General features: G+C 35.1%; 1 protein-coding gene across 1 annotated transcript in view; it reads left to right on the top strand.

The window, feature by feature from the left end:
• The window catches only part of FBXL17 (F-box and leucine rich repeat protein 17), a 493,730-nt gene that overhangs the window by 315,430 nt on the left and 153,391 nt on the right, over positions 1–24,909 (top strand). Inside the window, exon 7 of the mRNA XM_037138619.2 lies at positions 14,779–14,855. Within this exon, the coding sequence (XP_036994514.2) occupies positions 14,779–14,855 (77 nt within the window). The remainder of the gene's footprint in view (positions 1–14,778; positions 14,856–24,909) is intronic.

The raw sequence follows: 24,909 nt of genomic DNA, 5'->3' as shown, positions 1-24,909 counted from the left end.
AAAATCTGTCATTAGGTCAAAATGAAGGTGTCCACCTCCCTCTGGAGGCTCTGGGTGGGATCCAATCCACTCCTCTTCTTTCCAGCTTCCAGTGGCTGCAACATTCCTTGGCTGGTAGCTACATCACTCCAGTATCTCCCTCTGAGGTAATAATGGCCTTTTCCTCTCTATGGCAGCTCTCCGTCTGCCTCTCTCTTGTAAGTATACTTGGAATTGTATTAAGGCCCCATACAGGTAATCCTGGATTATTGCCCCAGCTCAAAACCCTTAATTTCATCACATCTGCAAAGTTTCTTTTCCCATATAAGGCAACATTTATGTGTTCAGTGAATTAGGGCCTATTATCTTTTGGGGCCATTATTCAACCTACTATGGGCATTTTCTAAAGGTGCTCAGTTCTGTGCTATAGGCTAAAGATTGATAATTAATACTTAATTGCTTATTTTGTGCCACGTACTTTCCTATGTGCTTTTTCTTTTGTACTAAGGAAAATTTGATTTAATGTAATGTGAATCTATTGGGCCATACATTTCTTTCTTGTATATGTCAACTATTAAAGTGCCAAAGTGCTAGTTTTCTGAGAAGAAATGTACTTTAGGGAGTTCTATTCTATTCTACATAACCATGTCTCATTTGTGTGGAAGACATTCAAGTTGACAAGATTGTGAATTCCCTTTGGGAGAAGTCTTGTCTATTTCATCTTTGTATCCATATATGTCTATATAGTTAGGGGCAGCATAGGGGTTAGGAAATGTTTATTGAATAACTGAAAGCACCTTGACAAACATCATGAAATGTAACCTTTACAAAATCCTTGGAGGTAGATATTATAATTTCCATTTTACAGAGAAGAGAGAAGTTGAATTATACTCCAGGACTGTGTCGAACACCCACAAACACAAACACACACTTTGGCAATCTGGGCATTTGAAACATTTCTTTCATCCATAACTTTGATTGACTTTGTACAGGAAACATTAAAATTTAGTAAAATTCTGATGCAGCTCAGTATTGTCTCTGTTTTATTATTGTATTGCCAGTATGTTATTAATCATGTGTAATATACTTTCTAATTTTTATCTTTCTTGAGATGTGTCTTGTGGATTAAATTCCACTAATATTAAGAAATGAGAGGGGAATATTTTCAATGATACAGAATACTTTGATACTTTCTTGAAACTTCAACCTTTCCTCAGAAATGCCTCAAGTATTTTTAGTCTTTTTATAGCTTTCTTTGAAAATCAGATTTTAAAGAAAAGTATTAATATTATGAATCTTGTAAATAGTTATAATTCCCTCTTTGATTCCTTGAAAGCTTATTCCAAAACTATACACACTCATGGAGTCTTCTTATGATTGAATCATGTGAGTTCCCTAAGGAGTAAATCCCTAACTTTATTATTTTACTATCCATATTTTCACCTTCCTTGACTCTCTCAAATAGTACTTTTATAGTTTTTATGCATTTCTAGTGGAATAAGAAGGATAGAAATAAACAGATAAAATAATCTAGGCCCCTGAGTAATTATGAAATATATCAATATATTTAGACATATTACACATATTATATCTTACAAATATTATTATATTGGGTTGACCAAAATTTGTTTAGTTTTTTTCATAAAATAAAAACTGTACTTTTCATTTTCACCAATAACCTTATTGATCTGGATATTCTGAGTATGTTGGCTATTTCCTGCTACTGGCTTCTAGTGGGTAGAGGCCACAGGTGCTGCTAAACATCTTCCAATGCGTAAGACAGCCCCACAGCAAAAAATTGTTTGGCCAAAATGTCAATAGTACCAAGAAACTTTACAAACTACTTTTGACACGTTCAATCAGCTGTAGCACCTTCTTCATACACTGTACAAATCTCTTTTTGCACTTCAGTTGTGTTTTTAACTTCCTTGAAATAATAATATACTGAAAATGTTGCTTATTGTCTTCCATCTTCAATATTAAAATGGCTACACAAAAATTCACCAATTTTGATTTTTTTTTATGCACACTGATATGACAGCTCTCACAATAGAATCTAACAAAATTGATTTGAATGAAATTAAAGACAACTAAGCTGTACTAGAGCCATCACACACAAAAAAACTAGTTGAACTTTTTGGCCAACCCAATACATTCTATCTATTGTTTTTCTTTTTTTTCTCGTTACAATATTCTCTACACAACCTGCATTCAAGTCACAACTTCAACTAATGTGTTCCTGAGTATATTTCACATTCACTAACTTACTTATACTGTTATTCTTTATAGATGTTTTTCAGCTTTTTTGAAGATAATGTGACATTAAATTGTCATTATTTTTTAAAAAGCCCCAAATTTTGCCAACTGGCCTAAATGTGTTGTGTGTTTGGTGATCATGTATTTACCTTTCAGTAAAAGATCACAAAAGGAGTTTGTGCTATAGATTTATTTTGTATATACAATTCTATTATTAACATGTTAAAACTCATGACATCCTCAGAAGTTATAGAGGCACAAAACTTATCAATCAACTCAAGCACATTTACCTGGCATCCCTTTCAAACACCTGGCACTGCACTAAGCCTCTTTATTTCACAAGGGACTTGTGCAAATAGTAAACTTTCTCGTCAACTCCCAATCTCATTTCTTCCTCAGACTACCAGAGTGTATTCCTTACTGAGTTGAGTACTGGAAAGAAATGTTTATTGTGTAGAGCAGAAATGTTAATACTCTTACTCCGGTTTGCTACAGGATTTGTTGATTATGCAGACAGATCAGTAACTATAATAATTAACAATAGAAATATACCAGAAATGTGATGTTCATCTTGATTTATCTTTTAAAATAACATAAAGCTGAGTACTGGGGTTGAGACTGTTGCTTGTTCCTGCTGGCTACCAGACACAAGGTCCCCTGCAAGGCACCCAGTCTCTGACACAAATATTAAGGTATGCCTTCTTTCTTCTCCACACTCACTTACTTACTGTCTTGCGTTTGCAACTTTTTGAGAGGAGAAAATGTGTAATTCTTTCCACCCCCTCCCCATGGTGTCTATCAGCCTTACAAACTAGTTTCATTAACTTTCCACCATTCTCCCTAAGAACAAAGAGATGTACTTTTCCCTTCGTATGGGGCAGACTTGATGACTAATCTAGTCGAAGCAACCATGATTTTAGTGATTATGTTGTTTTAGGGACTAGATTGCTAAAATTCCTTTATCAGGTACATCTACAACAATTATATTTTTGTTGATTTAATGGCAGTATTTGTAAGGAAAAATGTATCTGTTAAGAATATTTATAAATGTATATACATAAATGCACACATAATACTGTATTTCTTTGAGTATAAATTAGATTGTTGATAATTAGGCTTTTGCATTGATGAATAAAGAGTTAAGAAAGAATCCTCTAAAAGTATATTTTATAGACAAATAGATTTTTAACATCAGGAATTACTGAGTTGGCTTGGTAGCCAGAAAAGCTAAGTATAAAGTTCCATAGCCTTTTCCTGAAATTTCTACATCTCGTTCTATTAACTTGTATATTATTTGAGAAGAAAATGGGAAGGACTTTGTTTCTCTATCCTTTGGTTAAATAAAAATTAACTGAAATCAGCTGTCATCTTTTACAGTCTTACATTTAAGAATATAAACTGCATACATTTCATAAATTACTGGTTAATGCCCCTTATTTTCATTTATAGAAATGTCTGACTGTTTTTTTAAGTGTAAATGTTACTTTTAAGTAAAAATGTTATGTCTCTGTATAAACATAATGTATCAAAACAACTAAAAGTAGTCTGCTGCCTCTCTTTCCTATAAATCTTAGAGCAAAGATTATTTTACCTTTGACATGAATATTAATATGTAATGATATGGGAGAAAATAGGAATGAAGCAATGGCAGAACCAGAGCCTTGTAAGTAGTTTTTATCAATTAAGTGGGATGATCTATAAGCCTCCAGTGGTTCAGAGTTCAACCTAGCTAAGTATCAATAAGGTTGAATTTATGTAGTGTCCCTGCCTTCATCAAGCCCTTGTGATCTTCCTTCTTTCTGAATGAATATATGTAGGTCACTTTGTTCCCACTGCCTATACTTTTCCCCTTCCCTATTCTAGAACTCCTTCTTCATGCTTTCTTTTTTTAGAAACTAAGAAGACAGCTGACAGTAACCACAGGGGAGGCGGGAGGGGATAATGAGGGGCAAAGGGGGAAGAGTTTCTAGGAACATGTAAAGGACACATGGACAAAACCTAAGTTGGCTAGGATCAAGCATGGGAAGTGGGGATGGCTGGGGTGGGGGGGAAATTGAGACAACTGTACTTGAATGACAATTAAAAAATGTGAAAAAAAAGAAACTAACAAGACATCTTCACCTAGTTTTCCTCCCAATTGCAAGATTAATTTATTTTATGTAATTGCTACTTAAAACCACCTGTCAATTTTTTATTGGCTTTTGATAAGACCGGAAAGCTGCTAAGCTTAAAGATTAATGACAAAGTGCAGGCTTCCTGAGTATGAATACTTGAAGCATGTGGGAAGTACTTAGAGTGGAGAATGATTTGTTTTTCTTTGTATCTTATTACACCTATCTAATGATAAGCTTCCAAAGGTATCAAATTAAGTGTTATCTTCTATCTATCTATCTATCTATCTATCTAATCAAAGGCAGTCAAGAGGGAGGTGTTCCCTCTTATAAGAGCCTTTTGTTCATTTATATATATGCATTTCTCAAATAAAATTTTGACTTAGTTTTATTGGGATGTTGAAAATCATTGTTAGTTAAATCATTCTTCTTACTTTTATAAATTGTCTTTACATACTATGTTTTACATGTAGTTTTCTAAGAATTTGGTTTATCCAAAAAGAAATTATATGCCTTCCCAAGTGAGAAGGAAACCTTTTGTCAGCATCTTGTCTGAGTTAACTCCTTGGCTACATAGGTCATGGGAGGTCTATGTTGAACATCAGTCTTTGGCTGTATCACAAAACTGCTATTGAAGCATAGGCCAACTCCCAGAGTACAGGGGTTAAAGAGGCAATTAGTCACTACAAAGCTGACTTGTGGAGTCTCCTGGTAAAGAAGTACTTAACTCTTTCCTGAATGCTGCCTGAAATCTCATCTTCTGGGTACCTTTATATACTAAAATAATATTCTTAAGCATTTTAAATTAAAGGTGAGCTTAAAATATATGATGTTTGTTGAGTTGAGACTTTCTTAACCAATACTTATAGCAGTTAGGGTAAACAGAGAAGGGATGGGCAGGGAGATTATTATCAATTATATACTTAATATTCCACCTAAATTTTATTTTAGCTGTTTAGAAGCCTAACAAGGCTCTTGGAAATATTACTGCCTTCACCATTAAAGTTTTTATTTATTATGTTATGGGTAAGGAAGGGTTTGGAGCTTGCCAGAATATGCCTTTGCCTTTTACTTTTTTAAGGGCTCAGTGTTTTGTTTTACCCAATAAACTTTTGTTACATATAGGATAGTATAATCTCTTTTGCCCTCTCTCTTAAAATATGCGAGAATACCATAAAGATAGCACCAGTTTTAACAGGATCATGATTTTGCAATGCCTGGATTCTCCAGTTATTGGCTATAAATTGATGGACTCCAAAAAGCTTAAAGAAGGAGGAGCTTCCCCAACTTTTCCTATTTATAAATAACTACATTGTTTTTCTTATTGAGGAATGAATGAACTACTAAATTCAGGAAGTCTTGCCTTTAATTTTTGTCCTTCAATTTCTTTCTAGCATTTCCTGTGATCTCAAAATGCAACTATTTTTAGTTGATTTTTAGTGGTTGTAAAGATAGTGATAGGATTTTTCTGGTTCCAGGTATTAACATTTATATTTTGCATTCAATAAATCATTGTCAAACTTTAAAAAATAAGTAAAAGCTTAAACTCTTTTTTCTGAGGAATGCATGGACAAAGTTAGCACATGTTTTTATATAATGGTTCAATCTAATTGTGGAAAAAGGATGGAACAATAACTAAAAATTAAAACTAAGACTTTTGGATAAATATATCTGAAATATTAAAGCCAGAGCCAAGTTTATAACTAAAATGTTATTAATCTTCTTCCCCTTTGGAAAAAACTTTAACCATCTTGTTTCTTAGTAGCATAAAGAAAATGTGCATTTAAAAAATATTACAGGCTTTATTCTACTTGAAAAACATTTTTAAAGTATTCTGAGAAACATTCAAAGTAAATTAAAACATGTTTTGCTATATAAATGAAGAAACAAAATGTTTCCATGAGAGCTAGTTTGTGATAGTCTTACTTAAATGTATTAGAAAATTTTATTTTGTTGTTCTATTAATCCTCTTTGGAGGCTGAATCCTGCTTACTCTCCAGTTAGGAAACCTGCACAGTGTCAGGGGTGCTCAGGGAGAGGGTGGTCCAGAAAGAACCAACAAGTGACAATATCTGCTATGCCTCCCTCAGAAGTGGGACAGCTCTGTTGGCAAAGCTGCAAACTTATCAAACTTAAGTTTCAATACCATTTAAGTTTATAGGCCACTTATTGTGGTATGTCTTGTTAAAAGAAAACTAAGTATTCTTATTTTGGAACCGTTCAGTATCTCTGTGCTACAAAATGGGCATCAGCTCTCCAGTGTTTACATTAGGAATACCTCAATTAATCTTCGATTCACTAATCAGGTATGGGCTTTCCTGAGAAGAACATTTGGTAAGTGAGAACTTAGTGAGGGTCCAAAATAATTATTAACTGGTGGAGCTGGTGACATTTTGGATGTTCCTTCTAGTCCTTGCCCTGTGGTATATTAAGAACGTGCTTTGAGCAAATGTGTTAGCATTTTAATTGCAGGTCAACCTTTAAATATTAAAAAAAAATGTCTTGCAAGAAACATCTCTGTAGGCTGTTTGTTCTATGAGAGTATTTTTAGTAGTTTACATGAAAAATTGATTCAAGTATATATTTGGTGCCATGTTAATGGAACACAAAAGCATTTACAAGAAAGCGTATTCTAGTACGAAGAGTATGCAATGTACTACTTTGTTGCCATGGGTCACTTTCCTGATACAGTCTTTCCTGTGTCATCATGTCCCATTGTTTAAGTTAGGAATAGTGATTACATGCTATTTCTGTAAGGTTAAGGTGTTGTGTTACTAGAAAAAGTACCTACAAACAATGCTCGTAATTAAACTATATTTACATAAAGGGAAATGTCCTATTAATAGATTCTTGAACTGATTCATCTTGTATATATTTATTTGTGTGTGTGTGTGTGTTTTAATAAATAGAAATCTCTTATACATTGTGTTTTCTGAAATAAGGGCATACCTGTGAATCATGTCCATTCATTGCTGCACTGGGATTGAATTATTCTTCAGTAAAACTTGATTTGAGGCTTTGGAAAACTCAATCAGATATCATTATTCTTTTTGTAAGATGCCAAATTGTGTTTTGGTGAACTCTGCTATCATTTAAATAACCTGTATATGAGTTAGTCAGGATAAGCTAATGCAGCACTGAATCGGGCCAAGTTTGTCCCTTGCTGCTCTCCTTAGACCTTGTAAATCCTTTTTTATTCTTTGTTTGTGTTTGTTGAAACTTCTTATGATTTTACCCACTTAAAATCTGTGTAGCATCGGGTGGTTTGTTGGCTTATTTAGTTTTAAAAAATGATGGAAATGAAGCTCTATTTCTAAAATCTCCAAATAGATCACTTTTATGATGTGTTTGTTTTTCAGGAGTTTTGATCTGCGTGTTTTTTCAATTTTAAACATACCTTGCTCCCCACTGCACTTATTTGCCAATTACTTTATAGCACTCTTTATACTTTTTGTTTTAAATCCGTAGGATTGTTTTGTCTTGTTGCATTTTTCCCTTTGCTCAAAGATAGATCAATTACTTAAATATAAAATAACTTAGGGAAGAACATTTTAAAGTTTATTTAGAAATTCACCAGGCCACATACTAATATATCTCTAATGGGGACATTTCTTTTCACACCTCTAAGGTGATTGAGCCTGTCCTTTAAAGTGAGATTTGCAAACCAGTGTCTGGAAGCTCCAATTAGCTTCTTTTTGGTTTGAAGCACATCGCAAACAGTAACAAGGTCTCCTAGGACACTCCGCTGGCAAGAAATGTAGTCATATTTCCTCATTAGTTCTTTTCAATTGTCACTAATGCTATGTTCTTACTTTTGAGTAGGAGACAAAAAACATAAAATTTGGTGTGTATTTAGAATGGGATATTGTTTTCCATAATTCAAGGCTCTTTTGAATTCCTTTGATAGTTTTGAAGCTTACACAGCTTAATTCATTAACCTTTACCCTTCACATAAATCAGGTGATTAGAAATCTATTGCTAAGGAGACAGATTTTTCTCTCCACTGAAACTAAGAAATACCTTTTATTATTTAAAAAAAAATCCAATATAGCTCACAAAAGAAACCTTTTTGTTGCTTTTCAAATTTCATCAAATGTTTCAGGTTCATTTTAGAACATTGACAAAAGTAAGAGCATAAAATTATGTTATTATAAAAAAATAATTCTGGTTGCTTTGGGGTTTTTTGTTTCTTTTTTTTTCTTATTTTTTTCTAGATACTTTGAAAGGTATTCTAAAGGAGTTTATGTATATGCATTCAATAGCTGTTACTAAAAAATGTATAATGTTGCCTTTTTTGTTTTCTTCAGAATCCTACTAAAACATAAAAGCAGAAATTTAATCTGAGGGGAGGCAGTTCTGAATAAACTAAAATACATTTAAATGAACCTAGGATATCTGATTTGGAGAAATTTTTCATATAGGCCCTCATTGTATAGAGAATGCTGATGTGAGGCTCCAAAGAAGGTAGGCGGTTGTCTGTGGCTCCATGGAGGTGAGACTAGAACACATGTCTTCTGATTCTTTATTGCATCTTGTTAAGACATCTGCCTTTATTTCTTACAGCTCCGATAGTCTAGTAGGCTTGTGTTTAATGTTCATGGGGTACTTACTTTAACAGTAGTTTATATTCTTCTGCATTTCCTCCTATGCCATTTTTCTTTTTTTTAATTATATTTTATTGATTATGCTATTACAGTTGTCCCAAATTTTCTCATTTTGCTCCCCTCCATCCAGCATCCCCCACTCCCTCAGGCAGTCCCCTTACCATTGTTCATGTCCATGGGTCATGTGCATAAGTTCTTTGGCTACACATTTTCTATACTGTACTTTTTATATCCCCATGGCTATTCTGTAACTACCTATCTGTACTTCTCCCATTCAAGTACTAACCAGGCCCAATCCCGCTTAGCTTCCGAGAGCAGACAAGATCAGGTGCGTTCAGGGCCTATCTGTATTTCTTAACCCCTTCACCTCCTCACCTATTTCCCCACACCCACATCCCACCTGGCAACCATCAAAATGCTCTCCACATCCATGATTTTGTCTTTTTTCTTTTTGTTTGATTAGTTTGCTTTTTAGATTCAGTTGTTGATAAATATGCATTTTTGTCATTATTGATTATAGTTTTGATCTTCTTCAACATTTCACAGAATAATGGTTTAGTGATGATGAACTCCTTTAGTTTTCCCTTGTCTGGGAAGCTCTTTATGTGCCCTTCAGTTCTATGGTATCTTTGCTGGGTAGAGCAATCACGGCTTTGGGTCCCTGCTTTGCATGACTTTGAATATTTCTTGCCAATGCCTTCCAGCCTGCAAAGTTTCTTTTGAGAAATCAGCTGACAGTCTTATGGGAACTCCCCTGTAGGTAACTAACTGCTTTTATCTTGCTGCTTTTAAGATTCTCTCTTTATCTTTAACCTTTGGCATTTTAATTATAACGTGTCTTGAAGTGGGCCTCTTTGCATCCATCTTGTTTTGGACTCTCTGTGCTTCCGGGACTTGTTTGTTTTGCTTCCTTATGTTCAAAATCATTGATTTGATTCTCAGCTTTATCCATTCTACTGTTGTTTTCCTGTAAATTGTTCTTTATTTCAATTATTGTATCCTTCATTTCTGACTGGATCTTTTTTATGCTGTTGAGGTCCTCACTAAGTACCTTGAGCATTATTATAAACAGTGTTTTGAACTTCAGCATCTGATAGATTGCTTATCTCCATTTTGTTTACCTTTTTCTGGAGTTTTGATTTGTTCTTTCATTTGGGCTCTGTTTCTTTGTCTCCTCATTTTGGCAGCATCCCTATGTTTGTGTCTATGTATCAGATAGAGCTGCTTGGACTGTATGTCTTGGTAGTGTGGACTAATGTGGTAGGTATTCTGTAGGGTCCAATGGTACAGCCTTCCCTATTGCCAAAGCTGGGTAATTGAGATGCACCCTCTTGTGGGCTGAATACACCCTCCTCTCATAGTTGAGCTTTGACTGCTGCTGGCAGATCAATGGGAGGGTTTTATCCAGCCCAGTTAGCTGCAAGGATTGTCTGTGACCACTGACCACCAACCTCCACCCTTCATGGAGTATCAGCTGTGCAGGAACAGGGTGGTGGTGCTCTGATGTAGTCTGTAGCTGTCCACTGGGTGCTCTGGTCCTGGCATTTCCCAGGTGGTATAGGCCAAGGTCAGCACCCCACCTCTGTTTTTCCCAGGGCCACCCTGCATGAATAAAGCAATCAGAGATGGCTGCTATTTTTGCTGGACTTAGAGATTCTCAGGCAAAGCCAAGCTGTGAATCTAGGTTGGCTGCTGCTAGTGCTGGGCCTGAGGCTCACTGAAGCCAGGTGTTGTTTGTTTGGAGGGATTTAGGAGGTCATGCAGCATGAGCCAAAACCAGCCATTCATATGGAAGAGCAGTGTGGGTGGGCCCATAAGGCGAGTGGGACAGAGTCTCTGAGGATCTCCAAGGCAGGTCAAACAGTGTTAGCCAGGTTGATGGAGTTTCACATATGACACCAGTTTGCCAGCTCTGTGGAGGGAGGGTTTAGATAAGGGACAATGGGTTCAACTCGCCTTGAGGCCAGACACTTTAGTTCCTTCCCATATTATACTGGTGCCTTTCAAGGTGGTATCCCAGTGTTGGACCTCAGAGGGAGTGAGTCTGAGAAGGTCAGTCCTAGTCCGTGTGTTGGTTCTTTGAGAGGTACTGTTTGGGACTCCAGAAGGTTCCTCCACTGACCCAATCTCTGCTGGTTTTTGCAGCTAGAGGTTGTAGGGACTTATCTTCCTGGCACTGGAACCCTGGGCTCCAGAGTTGCCTGGTGTAGGGCCAGAACTCCTTGCTCCTGATATATTCCTCCTGAATTTTTGTCCACCACATATGGTTGTGGAATCGGACTATTCCATGTCTGTGCCCCTCCTACCAGTGTGGATGGATGTGATTTCTTTAATTTCTTAGTTGTTAGACTTCCATTCAACTGGATTTCTGATGGTTCTGAGTGATAGTTGTTCTATATTTTAGTTGTAATTGTGATGTGGCTGTGCAAACAGGTGAGCGTGTCTGCCCACGCACCGTCTTGACCAGAAGTCCTGCCATTTTTCTATATTATGAATTTCTCTCTAATAATCATATAGATTATTACTCTCCCTAAGGATACCATTCTTTTCCAAAATTTTATAGCTCTTTAGGTTATCATGCACAAAATGGTAAATCTTTTCAATGTACTGACCCATAAAGAATGTCAGTCATGTGGTATTCTGAGGTTTGTTCTTAGGACTGGTAGGGAGAAGGGGTAGGAGAAGAATGGGCAACATTTGAATTCTGGATTATGAGTTTAGGGACTCAATTCTTGCTCCTATGGACAAAACTATAGTTTATCACTGAGACTAATGCATATTCTACTGTGACCTATTTGTGAATAGGAGAGGGGATGGAGAAGCAAACATTTTAAATGTGGTCTTTGGTTCTATCACTCTACTTCTTACTTACAGATTATCACTTTGTAAACTTTGTTATTGCTACCATTTTTAAAATACCCCTTGAAACCTTACACAAACACCTGCAGTTTCAATAATTTTAAGTGTTCACTAAGCTTTAGTTTAAATAATTATTAAGCTTTACCACCTTGTTTGTTGCTTGCATACAATACGTACAGTAGCTGGGAATGCTCTGATGTTAATTCACTATAGGTCATGACTATAGCCAGATTCTTTTAAAACAGAGTAGAATTATTTAGAGTAAATGAGGTCCACAGACTTCGTGTTATGTTAGAGTACTTCTGTAAGTGTAATTTAGAAGGGACCCTGAAAGTTTCATGATAAAAGGACAGTCACCACCCATGACCTGTTGTTGTGACCAGCTATCAGCACAGATCTCAGGGGACACTAGACATGGACTGATCACAGAGCTTTAGAAGCTACCCAGAGACCTGCTGCAGAGTTCCATTTCCACCAGTTTGTAGCAGCAGGATAATACATACCAGTTCCATTGTCAAATCTCAGAACAATAGTTATTTTAACTATTACTTTGAAACACTTAATTTTGTTTTTATTTTCATATTAAGAGTTTCAATCCAGATTCACAGAACTTGGGCTTTCTTTTCTCAAATATCACATCAGTAAATGATGTGATATTCAAATTAAAAATTAAATTTTGCTACAAATCTTCTAAGAAATAGGGTTTTTTTTTCCTTCATGAATTCTTACTTGAAGTGTTCTGTGTGGTACATAACTTCCAGCATAATGCAATTAAAGGTATTTGTAAAACTGTATGTAACTGAACTTTCAAAAACAGCAGAAATCTTTGCAAAAGCAAAGGATCTTATATTTTTCATTTTTGTCTAAAAGGTACTTCCCGTTTACTTCTAACCATGTGTTACCTCTCAGTTACTGCCTCTTGAGGAGCTAAATATATTTGCAGTACCCGTTCATGATAACTTTTCTCAGTTGTGTGGGGAGGAAACCTGATGCTCATGGCCTTTCATCAGTGTTAGGACAATTTTCATCCAGTGATCGATTATCTTGTTTTATGTGAATACCGTTTCCTGTTGCCTGTGAAATAGCATTTGCTCTGGCTCATGCAGTAAAATCAATATGTGTTATTTGGTGTTCGTAATCTGGTCAGCGTGTCTTTAATGTTCATGTGTGCTTGTAGCATATTTAATATAAAATCAACTGGCAGGTACATAAATAGGGTATTACATTTGTTTAGAGTTTTTTCCCAATGAGATATAAAATCATGCATTTTGAACTATTTGAAAAGAACATGAGAACAAAATAAATGATATGACGATTATTTCGGCACTAATTTATTTGTTTGTGGTGGTCATACAGAATATTGATTTTGCTAGCATGTTTTGGGAGGTGATGGCAGACAGTGAGAGTAGCCAGATTTTTGTTTTAATGAAGACTTTATAATCATGTAGGGCCTTCATTTCTATTCTTAGCATGTGAAAATTAGTTTTCAAAGTCATATATAAAATATGGTTGTTTCCTGTGATGTTTTGTTTTTGCTTTTGTCCTTCCTTTTTCTTAGTTTATTCAAATGATATTTTAAGGCCAAATAACATAAAATTAGATTTTAAATTTCTCTTCATAGTAAACTGTATCAATCACAATTACATTCTGTCAATGTTTTAAGTTTTCTTTTGTAGCCATGAAAGTCCTTATCAATCTTTACCATAATTATTTAAATATACAAAAAGATTTATTCGCTTATTCTGAGTAACTTTGAAATGTTTTTCATTACATTAAAACAGTATTTTCTAAAAATATATTTTAAAGAAAATATGTCTTCTCTATAACTGATTTAACCTTCAATAATGAATTATGTGAAGTAAAATTGTATAAAATTTCCTGACATTTTATGAAGATACCTACAAATAAGCCAGACAGCAAATAAAATATCTGAAAGACAGAGATGGATAACCAGTAATTTTTTGATGGATTATACACATAGGTATCAAATTACTGGATCCTTACTTCCTAGAAAAGGTTAATGATTCTTTTTGCTTTTACCCTTTTACTTAACTGTTATTTATAAAGATTAAAACCGGGACTGCTCTGAAGGACCCCGTACCTATGTGTCATTCTGACTGGGCAGGTTTTTCTGATATTACAGGGAACTGAGCTACAAAGTAGACAGTGTTGTTCATCATTGTTTTTAAAGTTCATTCAGTTCTGTACTACATGTTCCACCAAGGGTATTAAGCAGAGTGTAGCATTTGAAACCTCTTAACTTAAACCAGAAAAGACTATAGATCTTACATATCTTTACCAACGTTATATAATGGCCTCTACTTATACAATAATTTATTTAAAATATTAAGAACAACCCATTTTAAATTAAAAGATTTTAAAGTTCTTAGTGTGCAGATTTTTCTTTCTATACTCAGTGTTATAGATTTTTAAAACATTTTATATTAAATAAAATTTCATAAAAATGTGTTTCAGTGTTATCAAACCCCCTATTAATAATTGAACCATAAGCAATATTACCATCCACCTATAATGACCATTCATCTATAGCCTACTGTTTGATATAATCATTCTTATCAAAAATTATATAATCATAAAATATAATAATGTAATCATTTTTATGTTTTATTACATAAATGACATGTTCATTATATAGAATGTTTACTAGCCTTTTATAACTAAATGTAATATTACTCTTACAGGAGTACCTCTTTTTTCATCACTCTAGTTTTTAAAAGATGCACTAGTCATAAATGTATGTAATTAAGGTCATTTAGGTATTAGAGCACTTGAGTCTAAAGCAGGGAATATAATACCTTTTCCTGAAGTGCCTTGAAAGGGGCTTGTTGAAAGAAGGGAACTGTGGCATTCATCACACGCTGACCTCTTCCTGTATAGTTGTGGCCGAACTCTTGCTAATTTAACTTGAAATGCATTTGTGTAACTCACCCCTTTTTTGTGTGTTTCAGGTGTGTGGAGGTCATTGCAAAAGAAGGACAAAACCTGAAAGAGCTGTATTTGGTGTCCTGTAAAATCACAGATTATGGTATGTAATGAGTCATTGTTCTAATCCTTTTTAAGAACAAAATGTTCCAAAATTTTGGGAAGGTTTTAAAAAGAAATGAAGAGCAATATCTCATAAAGACTTTTTATCTTTATTTGGGCTAACTCTGATCATACCAAAATAAAATAATTAAGAAATAATTCAATTAAACCAGAGTCATGTACGTGTATATCAATTTATTGCCACATGGAGTCACATACCTGTATGCACACACACTCACATGGGATTAAAATTGGGGCTACAAGAGCGAAACAATGAAAATAATATTAATATAAGTAAATATTTGCTGTAATAAATACAACCAAGATGATTACAGTGAGTTGATTTGCTTAATTTAGTGTCGTGTGAAATGAATTCCTGCTGATACCACAAAGGCCAAAAATTTCAGTGCTTTAAATTTTTCAAAGCATTGGAAACACCCATATTTAGATGTGGAGGAAAGTGTGTACATTTGTGTGCAACATTTTAAATTATCTTAATTTTCAATGTCCCTTTAAGGTGTAGAAAAACCATGTTGTTTTATAAAAACATTAAAGGTATTAAATAACCTACTCTCTCCTTTTTCATTTAAGTTTATATTTTTCTTATTGATTTGTGTATTTAATTTAAATATAGAGTTTTAGCTACATATTTGGCTTTCTGGAGACAGAAATGGTTTTCTTTACTCTTTTCTGGTATTTTAATTTGTTCATTTGCATTTGAGAATATGCCTTTTACCTTGAGAGAAACTAATAATCTGTTATTTTTGTTAACTGTGATTCCAACCTTCAGATGTTATGTTGACCACCTGCCCTGAGTAGGAGGGTTGTATTTTACCAGCTACTAAATTTATCCTTTGAAAAAAATTCTACTAAAGCTATAATTTAAAAATATAACATTAAAAAGGTTTGGCTTAAAAATAACCCTGATTTCTTTTCAGAGTTAATTTTTTTGAGAATGGTAAATATGTCTTACACATATTCGTCCATAATATTTCTGGGTTGTTGTTTTTTTCCTAACCATACCATGCAAACAATGTTTTGATGTGGCTCTTTTTGTAGTTAGTTTTCTGGTTTGGCTTCTAGGATTACCACTTAGATATAGTAACTCTAAAACCTCCAGTATCTCCTTACTGTCTAGGCTCTACAGGGTTTTCTTTTCCCAATACAGTGCCTGTAGATTTGTTAATTAATTAGTACAATCGTTCACTCCAAACTCTACTTGGCATTCAAAGTCCTTTACCATTAGTCCTTTATCTGCCCCTCCAACTTTATTTTATATTTCTTTCCTTTACCTATTCACTGCCATGGTCAGATTGCTACTAGCCAGGAGAGCTATGGATTAAGTTCCTTAGAAAGAATCCTTCAACGTCCTGCAGTGGAAAATGTTCCTGAAATTACACTCTGTTCCAGCCCCTGTTAAGTCAGCCAATGCAAAGAAATGTTCCAGAAAATGTAGAAAAGAGGAAGATCTTTGTATTTGAGACAGATCAGGGATCAAGTTCTGTCTTTGTTCTTTGGCCTTCACATCTTAGAAGCTCACTTTCCTTATTTGTAAAATGGGGAATTAATGTTTGACTTCATGCTCCTGTATTGCTCGAGCATTCAGTTTAATGAATTAGCACAGTATATTCTACTGATAAATGTTGCTTTCCTACAGAACGGGGACAGAGAGGAGATTCACACAAAATATTTCCATTGCTTTTTCTTTCCTAGGCCTTGGAAGAGGTTTTTTGTTTTGTTGTTGTTGTTACTGTTTATTGTTAGTGATAGCTTTATGTTCTGTTCTTTTGAGATTTTTAGATTTTTTTCTGGTGTTGAAATTGTGTTAAAACCTTATACTTTATATTTATTCATATCTTTGAATTATTTAGGTCAATGGTTCTCAACCTTCTCTGTGTATTAGAGTCACTTGGGAAATTTTTAAAGCAGGCTGATGCCTGTCTGAGCTTTACTCAAAAATCAGTGTCTAGTGGATAGGGGCCCAGGCAATGATTTTGTAAAACCTGCTAATGTCAGCCAAAATCGAGACCTGATTTAGGACAAGGAGGAGGAACCAAAAATGAACATTTGGGGGACTTACCCCCGGGGTGACAAGAAATCTATTATGATTTTTCTCATAGCTCAGTCCTTCCAACTTCTAAGCCCTCTGTCCCACCTTGTCTCTCTTCCTTCTTTTCTGAGGTTTTAGGTGTTCAGAGGGTTTGTCATAAAAGTGTCTGTGCATTTTTGGCTACATTTTTCAAAACGTTGGGGCACAATTGAGTATGAGGGGAAAGGTCCATAGTGTATAAGGTTGTCATATAATTACTATTCAATTATAAAATGTAGATGGCTAAAAGCTGGTTCAGCTCAGACCTCTCTCTCTCTCTCTCTCTCTCTCTCTCTTTCTCTCTCTCATACCATGCTAAAAACACATGAATAATTTTTGTCAAAAAGACAGCAAAAAGGATTATTCATTGTAACCAGAGAAACAGCATGTTATTGCGGTAACTGCTCTGCTGGGGGAGGCTGTCTGTGATCCTTCACCCTGTGTTAATTACAGATTTTAAGAAGGAAAAACTCAGTCCTTGTTTTTTCTTTAACTGGATAAGTAGAGGTGTATTCTGTAGAACTTCATTAGGGCTACTTAGAAATTGTAAAATTGATGATACTTGATAATGGGAGAACTCCATCATCTGAAAGACTGCTCCCTAATTCTGCTTCCTGTTGCTTTACTCATATTACAGCCCGTTTGTCCCCCCTCCTCTCTCCATGGTGCATGTCTGTACATGCTTTCAGCACAGTATACTGAGACTTGGAATTTTTTGCAGGATAAGTTATTTTAGAAACAGCAACTTGCCTGGCATATCATTTGTGATTTTTGTCAAGATTCTTGAAGATGTTGAATGTGATATTATAATACTTAGCAACACCTGGCCAGGCTGTTATGAAGTTATTTTTATTTTAATTTATATTTGATATAGCTGTCATAAAGAGAACTATCATTCCAATAGGCTTCTTAGTCCCCAAATTGAGCATAGATCTCTATGGTAAGGGATCACAATTATAAACAAATCACTAAGTGAGGCACAGCTACATGGAAAATACAGTCTTGGAAAATTGTTCCCTGAAGAGAAATCTAATATTGTCACTATTCTATCACTGAAAAAATATGTTAAAGGCAATACTGTGCGAAAAACTTAAACTTAGGAGTTAGAGATTAGGTTAGAATTTCAACTTTACCTCTTCTTTCCTTTGTGACCTTGAGCAAGTTACTTAACTGCCTACTTTGGTCTTCTGTTAAGCACATGATAATACATCAAAATTAATGAAAATTAATATAAAACACCTGTGTATTGCTGGTGGCATGTGGATATTCATACCAGTGTGCAGTTCTTAAAATGAAATCATCTCTTTTTTAACAAGAAGAATCTGCCCTCTTCCCGCTCCTCCTCTAAGAGTGGCTTTTCTGTCTGTGGGAATCATCGTTTACAAGTTTGACCCATATTAGTCTAACCCTGTGTAACTGACTTCTATACCTAAGCTCTCTGATACAGGTTCCTATCAGTAGGCAATAGTGAGAAAGTCGTAGCAAAAAGTTTAAAATCTTTGATTTGCTATATTAGGTTTCTCCCCTGTCTCTTGCTTATGTTGCCTTCATTTTTCTTTGTATAATTTTCTCTTGGCTCCCCTTACACTTTTCTTCGTTCCTATGATAATTTGTGAGCTAATAGTTTCCAACCTACCTTTCCGTTCACCTTGAAACATTTTTCTGTTGAAAATTCTCTTCCTTTGGAAAAGTGTATTTGTAGAATTCAAAGGACAAGGAGTGGAAATCTAGCTGGAGCATCCGAGCCCCTGGCAGTCAGACCCAGCGTCTCTCCTGCAGGGCACCGACCTGTGCTGTAGTGAGTGAAGTGGATGAGCAGAGTGCTGATCGGGTCTCTCCGGAATGAATTTTGCCTGTCCAACCCTGGGTTGGGGCAGACGGAAAAAGGAACCAGGTTCCTTTCTGGATTGTTTTTACATTTCTTTTGATTTTTACACTCCTGAAGACCCTAGAAATAAATGCTAGATGACATCTTTTATCTTTCCTTCTCAAGGTGTAAAATAAGCTTTAATTAAAGAGGACTGTAAATATTCAGCTACTAGTATTGCTGTTTGGGGCCTGCAAGGTTACTGACAACCCACAGGCTCAGCCTGTGCTGCTCTTCCTGTGCCTGTCGCTGCCACAAGCCCCGGGGATGCTGTCTCTGGAAGTCTTTGGCTCACCCTTATTCCGCTTGGTCCAAGTGCTCTTATGCCTGAACTGGGACTTTTAAACCTCATGCAAAGGCTTGCAACAAAAGCTTTGGATTGCCCTGGACTAAAGGTCTCTGAAGTCAATGAGGTCACTGCAGTTGTCCTGCCACATGATAGACAAGACATATATTCATTCTGTCAGCAAATATTGATTCAGCACCTACTACGTGGTGAGCTCTGTGGTAGGTGAAGGACATGTATAGTTTCTGCATTCCTGGAATTTTCATTCTGGTAAGATCTGGAGGACAGCACTTATTTAAAAAAAAAAGAAAGAAAGAAAGAAATAATGCATCTCCTTCCTGACAGGAGGACCAGCAGAGAGCAGCCTGCTGACATTAATCTTTGCTTTGCTGTAACCCGTGCCTCACCTGAGCCTTATCGACCTTCTAAAGTTATTGAAAGATTAATAGGTTGTACATCCTCAACTTCTTGGGGTACCAGACCTCTTTAGCTGTTAATTAACCCAAAATTGGAACCCAGGATACGTTATAAACGTAAGCACACTGGAGCAATGAAAAGAAAGCCCAGCAGGCAGCCTGGGTCACACCAGTACCAGGAGTGCTGTATCTTTTCTTGCCAAACCAACACTCACAAACTAGTGAAGAAAAAAATATTGTACCAAAAATCATTTGCTCTTTATTTTATCATCTTATTTTTAATATTATTAGGTATGCATTACATACAATGATCTTCCATTTAAAATAGAACTCCATTTTTTCCCTTTTTGTGTTGTTTTATTTTCAAGTTGTATTTCAAAGATTGCTGGGTAAGCGTCAACTCCTTTTGTTAGCAAGAATAACTCTAACAGTTTTCAATTGACATAAAATTACTTTAGAAAATACATTTGCAAATCAAAAAGAATATCTTATTGTTTACTGTTGATTATTCACACTTTCTCCATTTTATCATTTAAATAAAGATAGCTTATATTGTTTCTTACAAAACAGTACCAAATTACTAAATCTGTTATTTCAAATTTCCCCTTTTTATGTGTCCATCTTAAAAGTGAGTTCTCTTCACTTCTACTTCTTTATTCTGTGCCCGGTGTTCCTCACTACTGAACTGATACCGAATTTATGTGTTTGCTGTTGTATTTAGCGAATAGTATGCCTTCTTCCTCCTTTCTTCTCCATAATGGTCATGATTTTTCACTAAAAAATTGAATTTAATTGTAAGTTTTTCTAAATGCTTTTCTTTGCTTACAAGAAAGAAATTGTGGGTTTCTTTTTTATTTCCTACATTGTCCTAAAAGCACAGCTATATAACTTTGAAATGAAAGGCTAAGCAACAATGTTTTCACTGTGTTTTGCCATAGTCGGCTATAGATCTCAAATCTATCAAGAAAGAATTTTTAGAACATATCTTCAAGAAAATATTCCTGTAACCAATTCAAAGGCCAACTGTAGCTTCGTATATAACGGAAGTTTTTTTTAATTAAGAATCTTTGTCACCTATATTTAAAAGATAAATGGAGCAATTTCTGTGTGCTTGCCCCTAAACTTTCTTAAGCCAAATAATTTAAGAAATGTATTGTTGCTCCAAATTAGTTTATTAATTTTTATAACTAAATAGTAAGTTTCCATGTTTAAGTAAATTATTAACAAATGTTATTTCAACTTTACTTTCCTCAAAAATTTTAGCATTTCTAAAATATGTTTCATTAAAATTTGAAGTAGCTGTTTAACATTCTTGTGGAGTCCTTTCATAGATAAAATAATCTACAAAAATCTATGTAATTTGTTTCAATTACATAGTCATTTTTCACAGAGTTCCTGTCTTTAACCCTCATTGCTTAGTACCCTTGAGTATGCAGACTAAGCATTTGTTTTCCTTGCACTATGTTGTGGTATCAGTAGAATCATTATTTTTCTTTATTCTGTCACTGATGAGTAGAGCTAAAGGGGACTACAATGAACACCAACATAATTGCATTTATACTAGATTTCTAATATTCCACACAAGGAACAATTTCCTAATGTTTAAAACTTCTTGAAAATAGATGTCTTGAGTGGTAGTGAGTTCTCTATTATGGAAGTTATTCAAGCTGAGATAATCATCTCTTGAGGAGGATGTGGAAAGTTGGAAGCTTTGGGTAAGGAATTAATCTGTATGATATTTAAAAGTTTTTCTAATCCTGGGATTTATTCTGTGCTGTTTTTCTGTTTGTTTCATTCAGCAAATGTTTGCTGGCTGGGTGATGTGGAGAATACAGAGATGGTTGAGAAGTACATACTCTTATGTTGAGAAGGAAGATATAAGCACTGAAAGTATTGTCTACACTATTAAGCAATATGATGGTGTTGAATTTTAAAATGTCCAATAAGATGTAGGGGCTCAGGATGACTGGGTCATCAGAGATTGAAATTGGTAGGGAAAGACTGGTGGTGTAGGAGGAAGGGGAGGACAGGGATGAGAAGGCAGTGCATGGGAGGTGGTACTACCCCAGGACAGGCTCGGAGCAAGCACAGGTGTCAGAAAGGATGAGCTTGTATGCATTGGTTAGCCTAAAGAAAGAATAGAAATCAGCCAAAGTAATTACATGCACACATGGACAAATTTTGAAGAAACTTTATGAAAATATTCTAATTGAAAATTCAGGGTAAGTTCCAACTTTCATCTATACTTTTCCTGTCTTATTCACCATTCCCATGGTAACAGCTTCAGTTAACGTGTATAAAAGGAAACACCACTTTGGGTTTTAACTACTAATTAAGTATCCAGTACAATGGGAAGAGATGGATATAAACTTTTAAAACAATAATCATAATGATAGAATAGTTAACATTTATTGGGTGCTTTGGGGTTTGGGGAGCATTATTCATTCAATCTCCTAAATGCCCCACTCTTAATATTCAAGCTTACAAATGTGGAAACTGAGGCCTGGAAAGTCTCCGGTTCATGTAGTTTGTGAGTAAGGGTGTGGCATGGGTTAAATATTAAGTCAATTTCTTGCATTCTCACTCATAGGTCAATGATATGCTTAGGTTGAGTATTAGAAAACATTGTTGCATTTTCCCAGTTGTCGAGCTTAAAAATACAATTTTATACTACCATGTTTGTCTATCTGAGTCTTAAAAAAAACAATGTCACAAAGTAGAGATCTAATTATGTACTTATAGAACCTAATAGACTTAATGTGCTTATTCACATAACTTTGTTATGCTGACAACAAATATTAGTTGCATGCTATGATTAAATAGCCTCTAGCCAGAAGGTAGAGACTCTCATTGATGTTCAATTTGTATTCATGTATTCAACAAATGTTCTCTTAATAATTTCAAAACTGTATGTAATTCTTCATGAGTTAAAAATTTTTCTTACATTCCCCTTTTAAATTATTACCAAAAACTTATGAGGGAAGAAGAAATATTATTATTCTTTAATAAATGAGAAATTTGAGCCCTGACAGGTTTTAATTAATTAGCAAACCTGGAAATAAAAGCTCCCCACTGCAAATAATTGACTGCATTATGTGCAAATATCTTCTCAGATTTCTCTACTTTTCATATAGAGATGATTTCTTCATTTCAGTGATCTTTTCAAAGCAATTTTAGCCAAGACTAAATGCCAAAATTTCATAGCAGTTTTTTTTAAAGTACAGCTATTTCTAGACATACACAGTTGTTTTCTTCAATTGACCTTCCTTAAACCTAGGCTCCAGCATTCATGGGGCCTGTGTTATCATCTGTCTCGATTGCCTGTTACTGTTCTTCCCCAAGAGGAGCCTCTTCTAAGAATGTTCTCTGCAAAGTCAGCATTGAATCTCTCTTCAGCATAACTTTGCTCTGTGTTCTCTATGTTCTTTAACTTTAGTGCTCCTGGCTTCCCGAGGTATCATGAAAAACAGGAGCAGAAAGGGAGAAGACACCAAATAGCTGCATGGCCGGCCCCCTTCTGAAACATCAGCCCATTGTCCCCTCCACTTAGAAGGGCTCTGTCGGGTCTTTAACTTCTGTGAGATAATTTTGCCCTTCCCAGCTGATGTTTGACTAAATCCCTGTCATTATTTCCTGGTTAATTAGCCTACTTGACACACTTGGCATCCGATTTCTTTTGGAATAAATAAATAAACAAACAAAAATCTGCCAAGTTTTCCATTAGAAAGTGATAGAAACCCTCATAGAAAAATATAAATTAAACATTAAAATAATTGATTCTACTCTGTGTCTATCACTAATTAGGCTCGCATCATTATATCCACCAGCACTGATAGCACAAAGCATTACCAAAAGGTCTTTCTCTTTTCATTTATTAGCAGGACTTCCTTATATTAAGAACAGCTTTTCTTTATCAGCATTTTAGTTTACTTGAGTTTCATTTATATAGGAATGGAAGGAATAGTATATGATTCTTTCTTTTTATTTACCAGTTTTCAAAATATTGATTTGGTTTCCATCATCCTCCAAAGATGAACAATGAGGAGTTATTGCTGCTTTCTCTAATTATCATCATAAACTCAATAATTCATTGTAGTCATTTTTCTAGTTGATACTCAACTCTTCTATCTTTGGTAGTAAAAACTTTTTCCAAGTTGGTTTCCCTAAGTTTTGACATAGACTGATCCTGTCAAGATATACCATACTTATCTTATGCATTTCATGCTCAACACATAGCATCAGCCATTTCATTATTATTTTTAAAGAACTCTGTTTTTTTGAGTGAATTAGGCTTTGGGGGGGTTCATCTTCCAAGTCTGTGCTGCACTCTGAACTGTATATTTCCTGCCTTTTATTCCTCTAGCTTAGAGCCTGTTCTGTACCTCATTACAAGCGCAACCTCCCACCACAGCTCAGCAACATCAGCCCGGGTTTTAAGGCCTCCTCATTTAGGGATTCCCAGCACACTAGGAAGTTCTAGTACTTTTTTCCAATACTCTCTGAATTCTACCCATACTTTCTGCTTTTGGAGAAGTTAGGGGTAGGACACGGGCAGGAGCAATTTTACATTTTAGCTACTTCATCAACTTTCTGGAGATTTCCTTCATCTCAGATTTTCTCCATTTGTTTTAAGTAAGTGCTAAAATTGGACATCTTGGGCCCATTTGGAAATAAGTAGAAAAGTGTTCAAAATATATGGTCTTACATAATCTCCTTCAGGGCTTTCAAACTTCCTTGTATTATGGTAAAAAAATAGCTTTTGCATGTAATAGACTTGGTGAATTCTCACTAAATTGATTTCATCACTTACTAGAATGACCAGCAGTTTGAAAAACATGGCTGTAGTTCAGTCGCTCCTTCAGTGTTTAGGTAGGAACTGAATCTGTCAGTCAGCGACCTGCCAATGAGTGAACGACTGAGAGAGTTTCTTGGTGCAAAATGAACACTCTTCTTCTCAAGGTAGAAGATGCCAACCTTCCCAAGCTTGTCAGGCCCCATATGTGGATCATATTACCTATGAAATTAGGGGCTAATATTCTTTCCGTCTCATATTTTGGGGAATAAGAGGATTGAACAGATTCTCTCAATGGTTTTACTTTAGAATAGGTATTAAATGGAACTTTCTCCTGAGGCAAAAAGGTAGTTTTGTTAATTTAATTTCCTAATTAAGTAAATCAAACTTACTTTTAACTTGAATATTGAGCCACTTATTTTAATCCTTCTCCTAAAATATTCCCTTGGGTTTGTAAGACTGAATCACCTAGAATTCATCTGTCAAATGTGTTTCTTTTCTTGAGTTTATCTGCATGACATTAAATAAATAGTTTGAACTTTTCAACCCTTCAGACGATTGTGTGAGTTGATGCGGCTGATGCATCCCGCATGCCTGTCTGCAGT

The sequence above is a fragment of the Artibeus jamaicensis genome, unplaced genomic scaffold, assembly GCF_021234435.1.
Source record: "Artibeus jamaicensis isolate MK-2021 breed Jamaican fruit bat unplaced genomic scaffold, CSHL_Jam_final contig_402, whole genome shotgun sequence".
Classification (NCBI taxonomy): Eukaryota; Metazoa; Chordata; class Mammalia; order Chiroptera; family Phyllostomidae; genus Artibeus; species Artibeus jamaicensis.
This window is presented reverse-complemented; position numbering and strand designations above follow the sequence as displayed.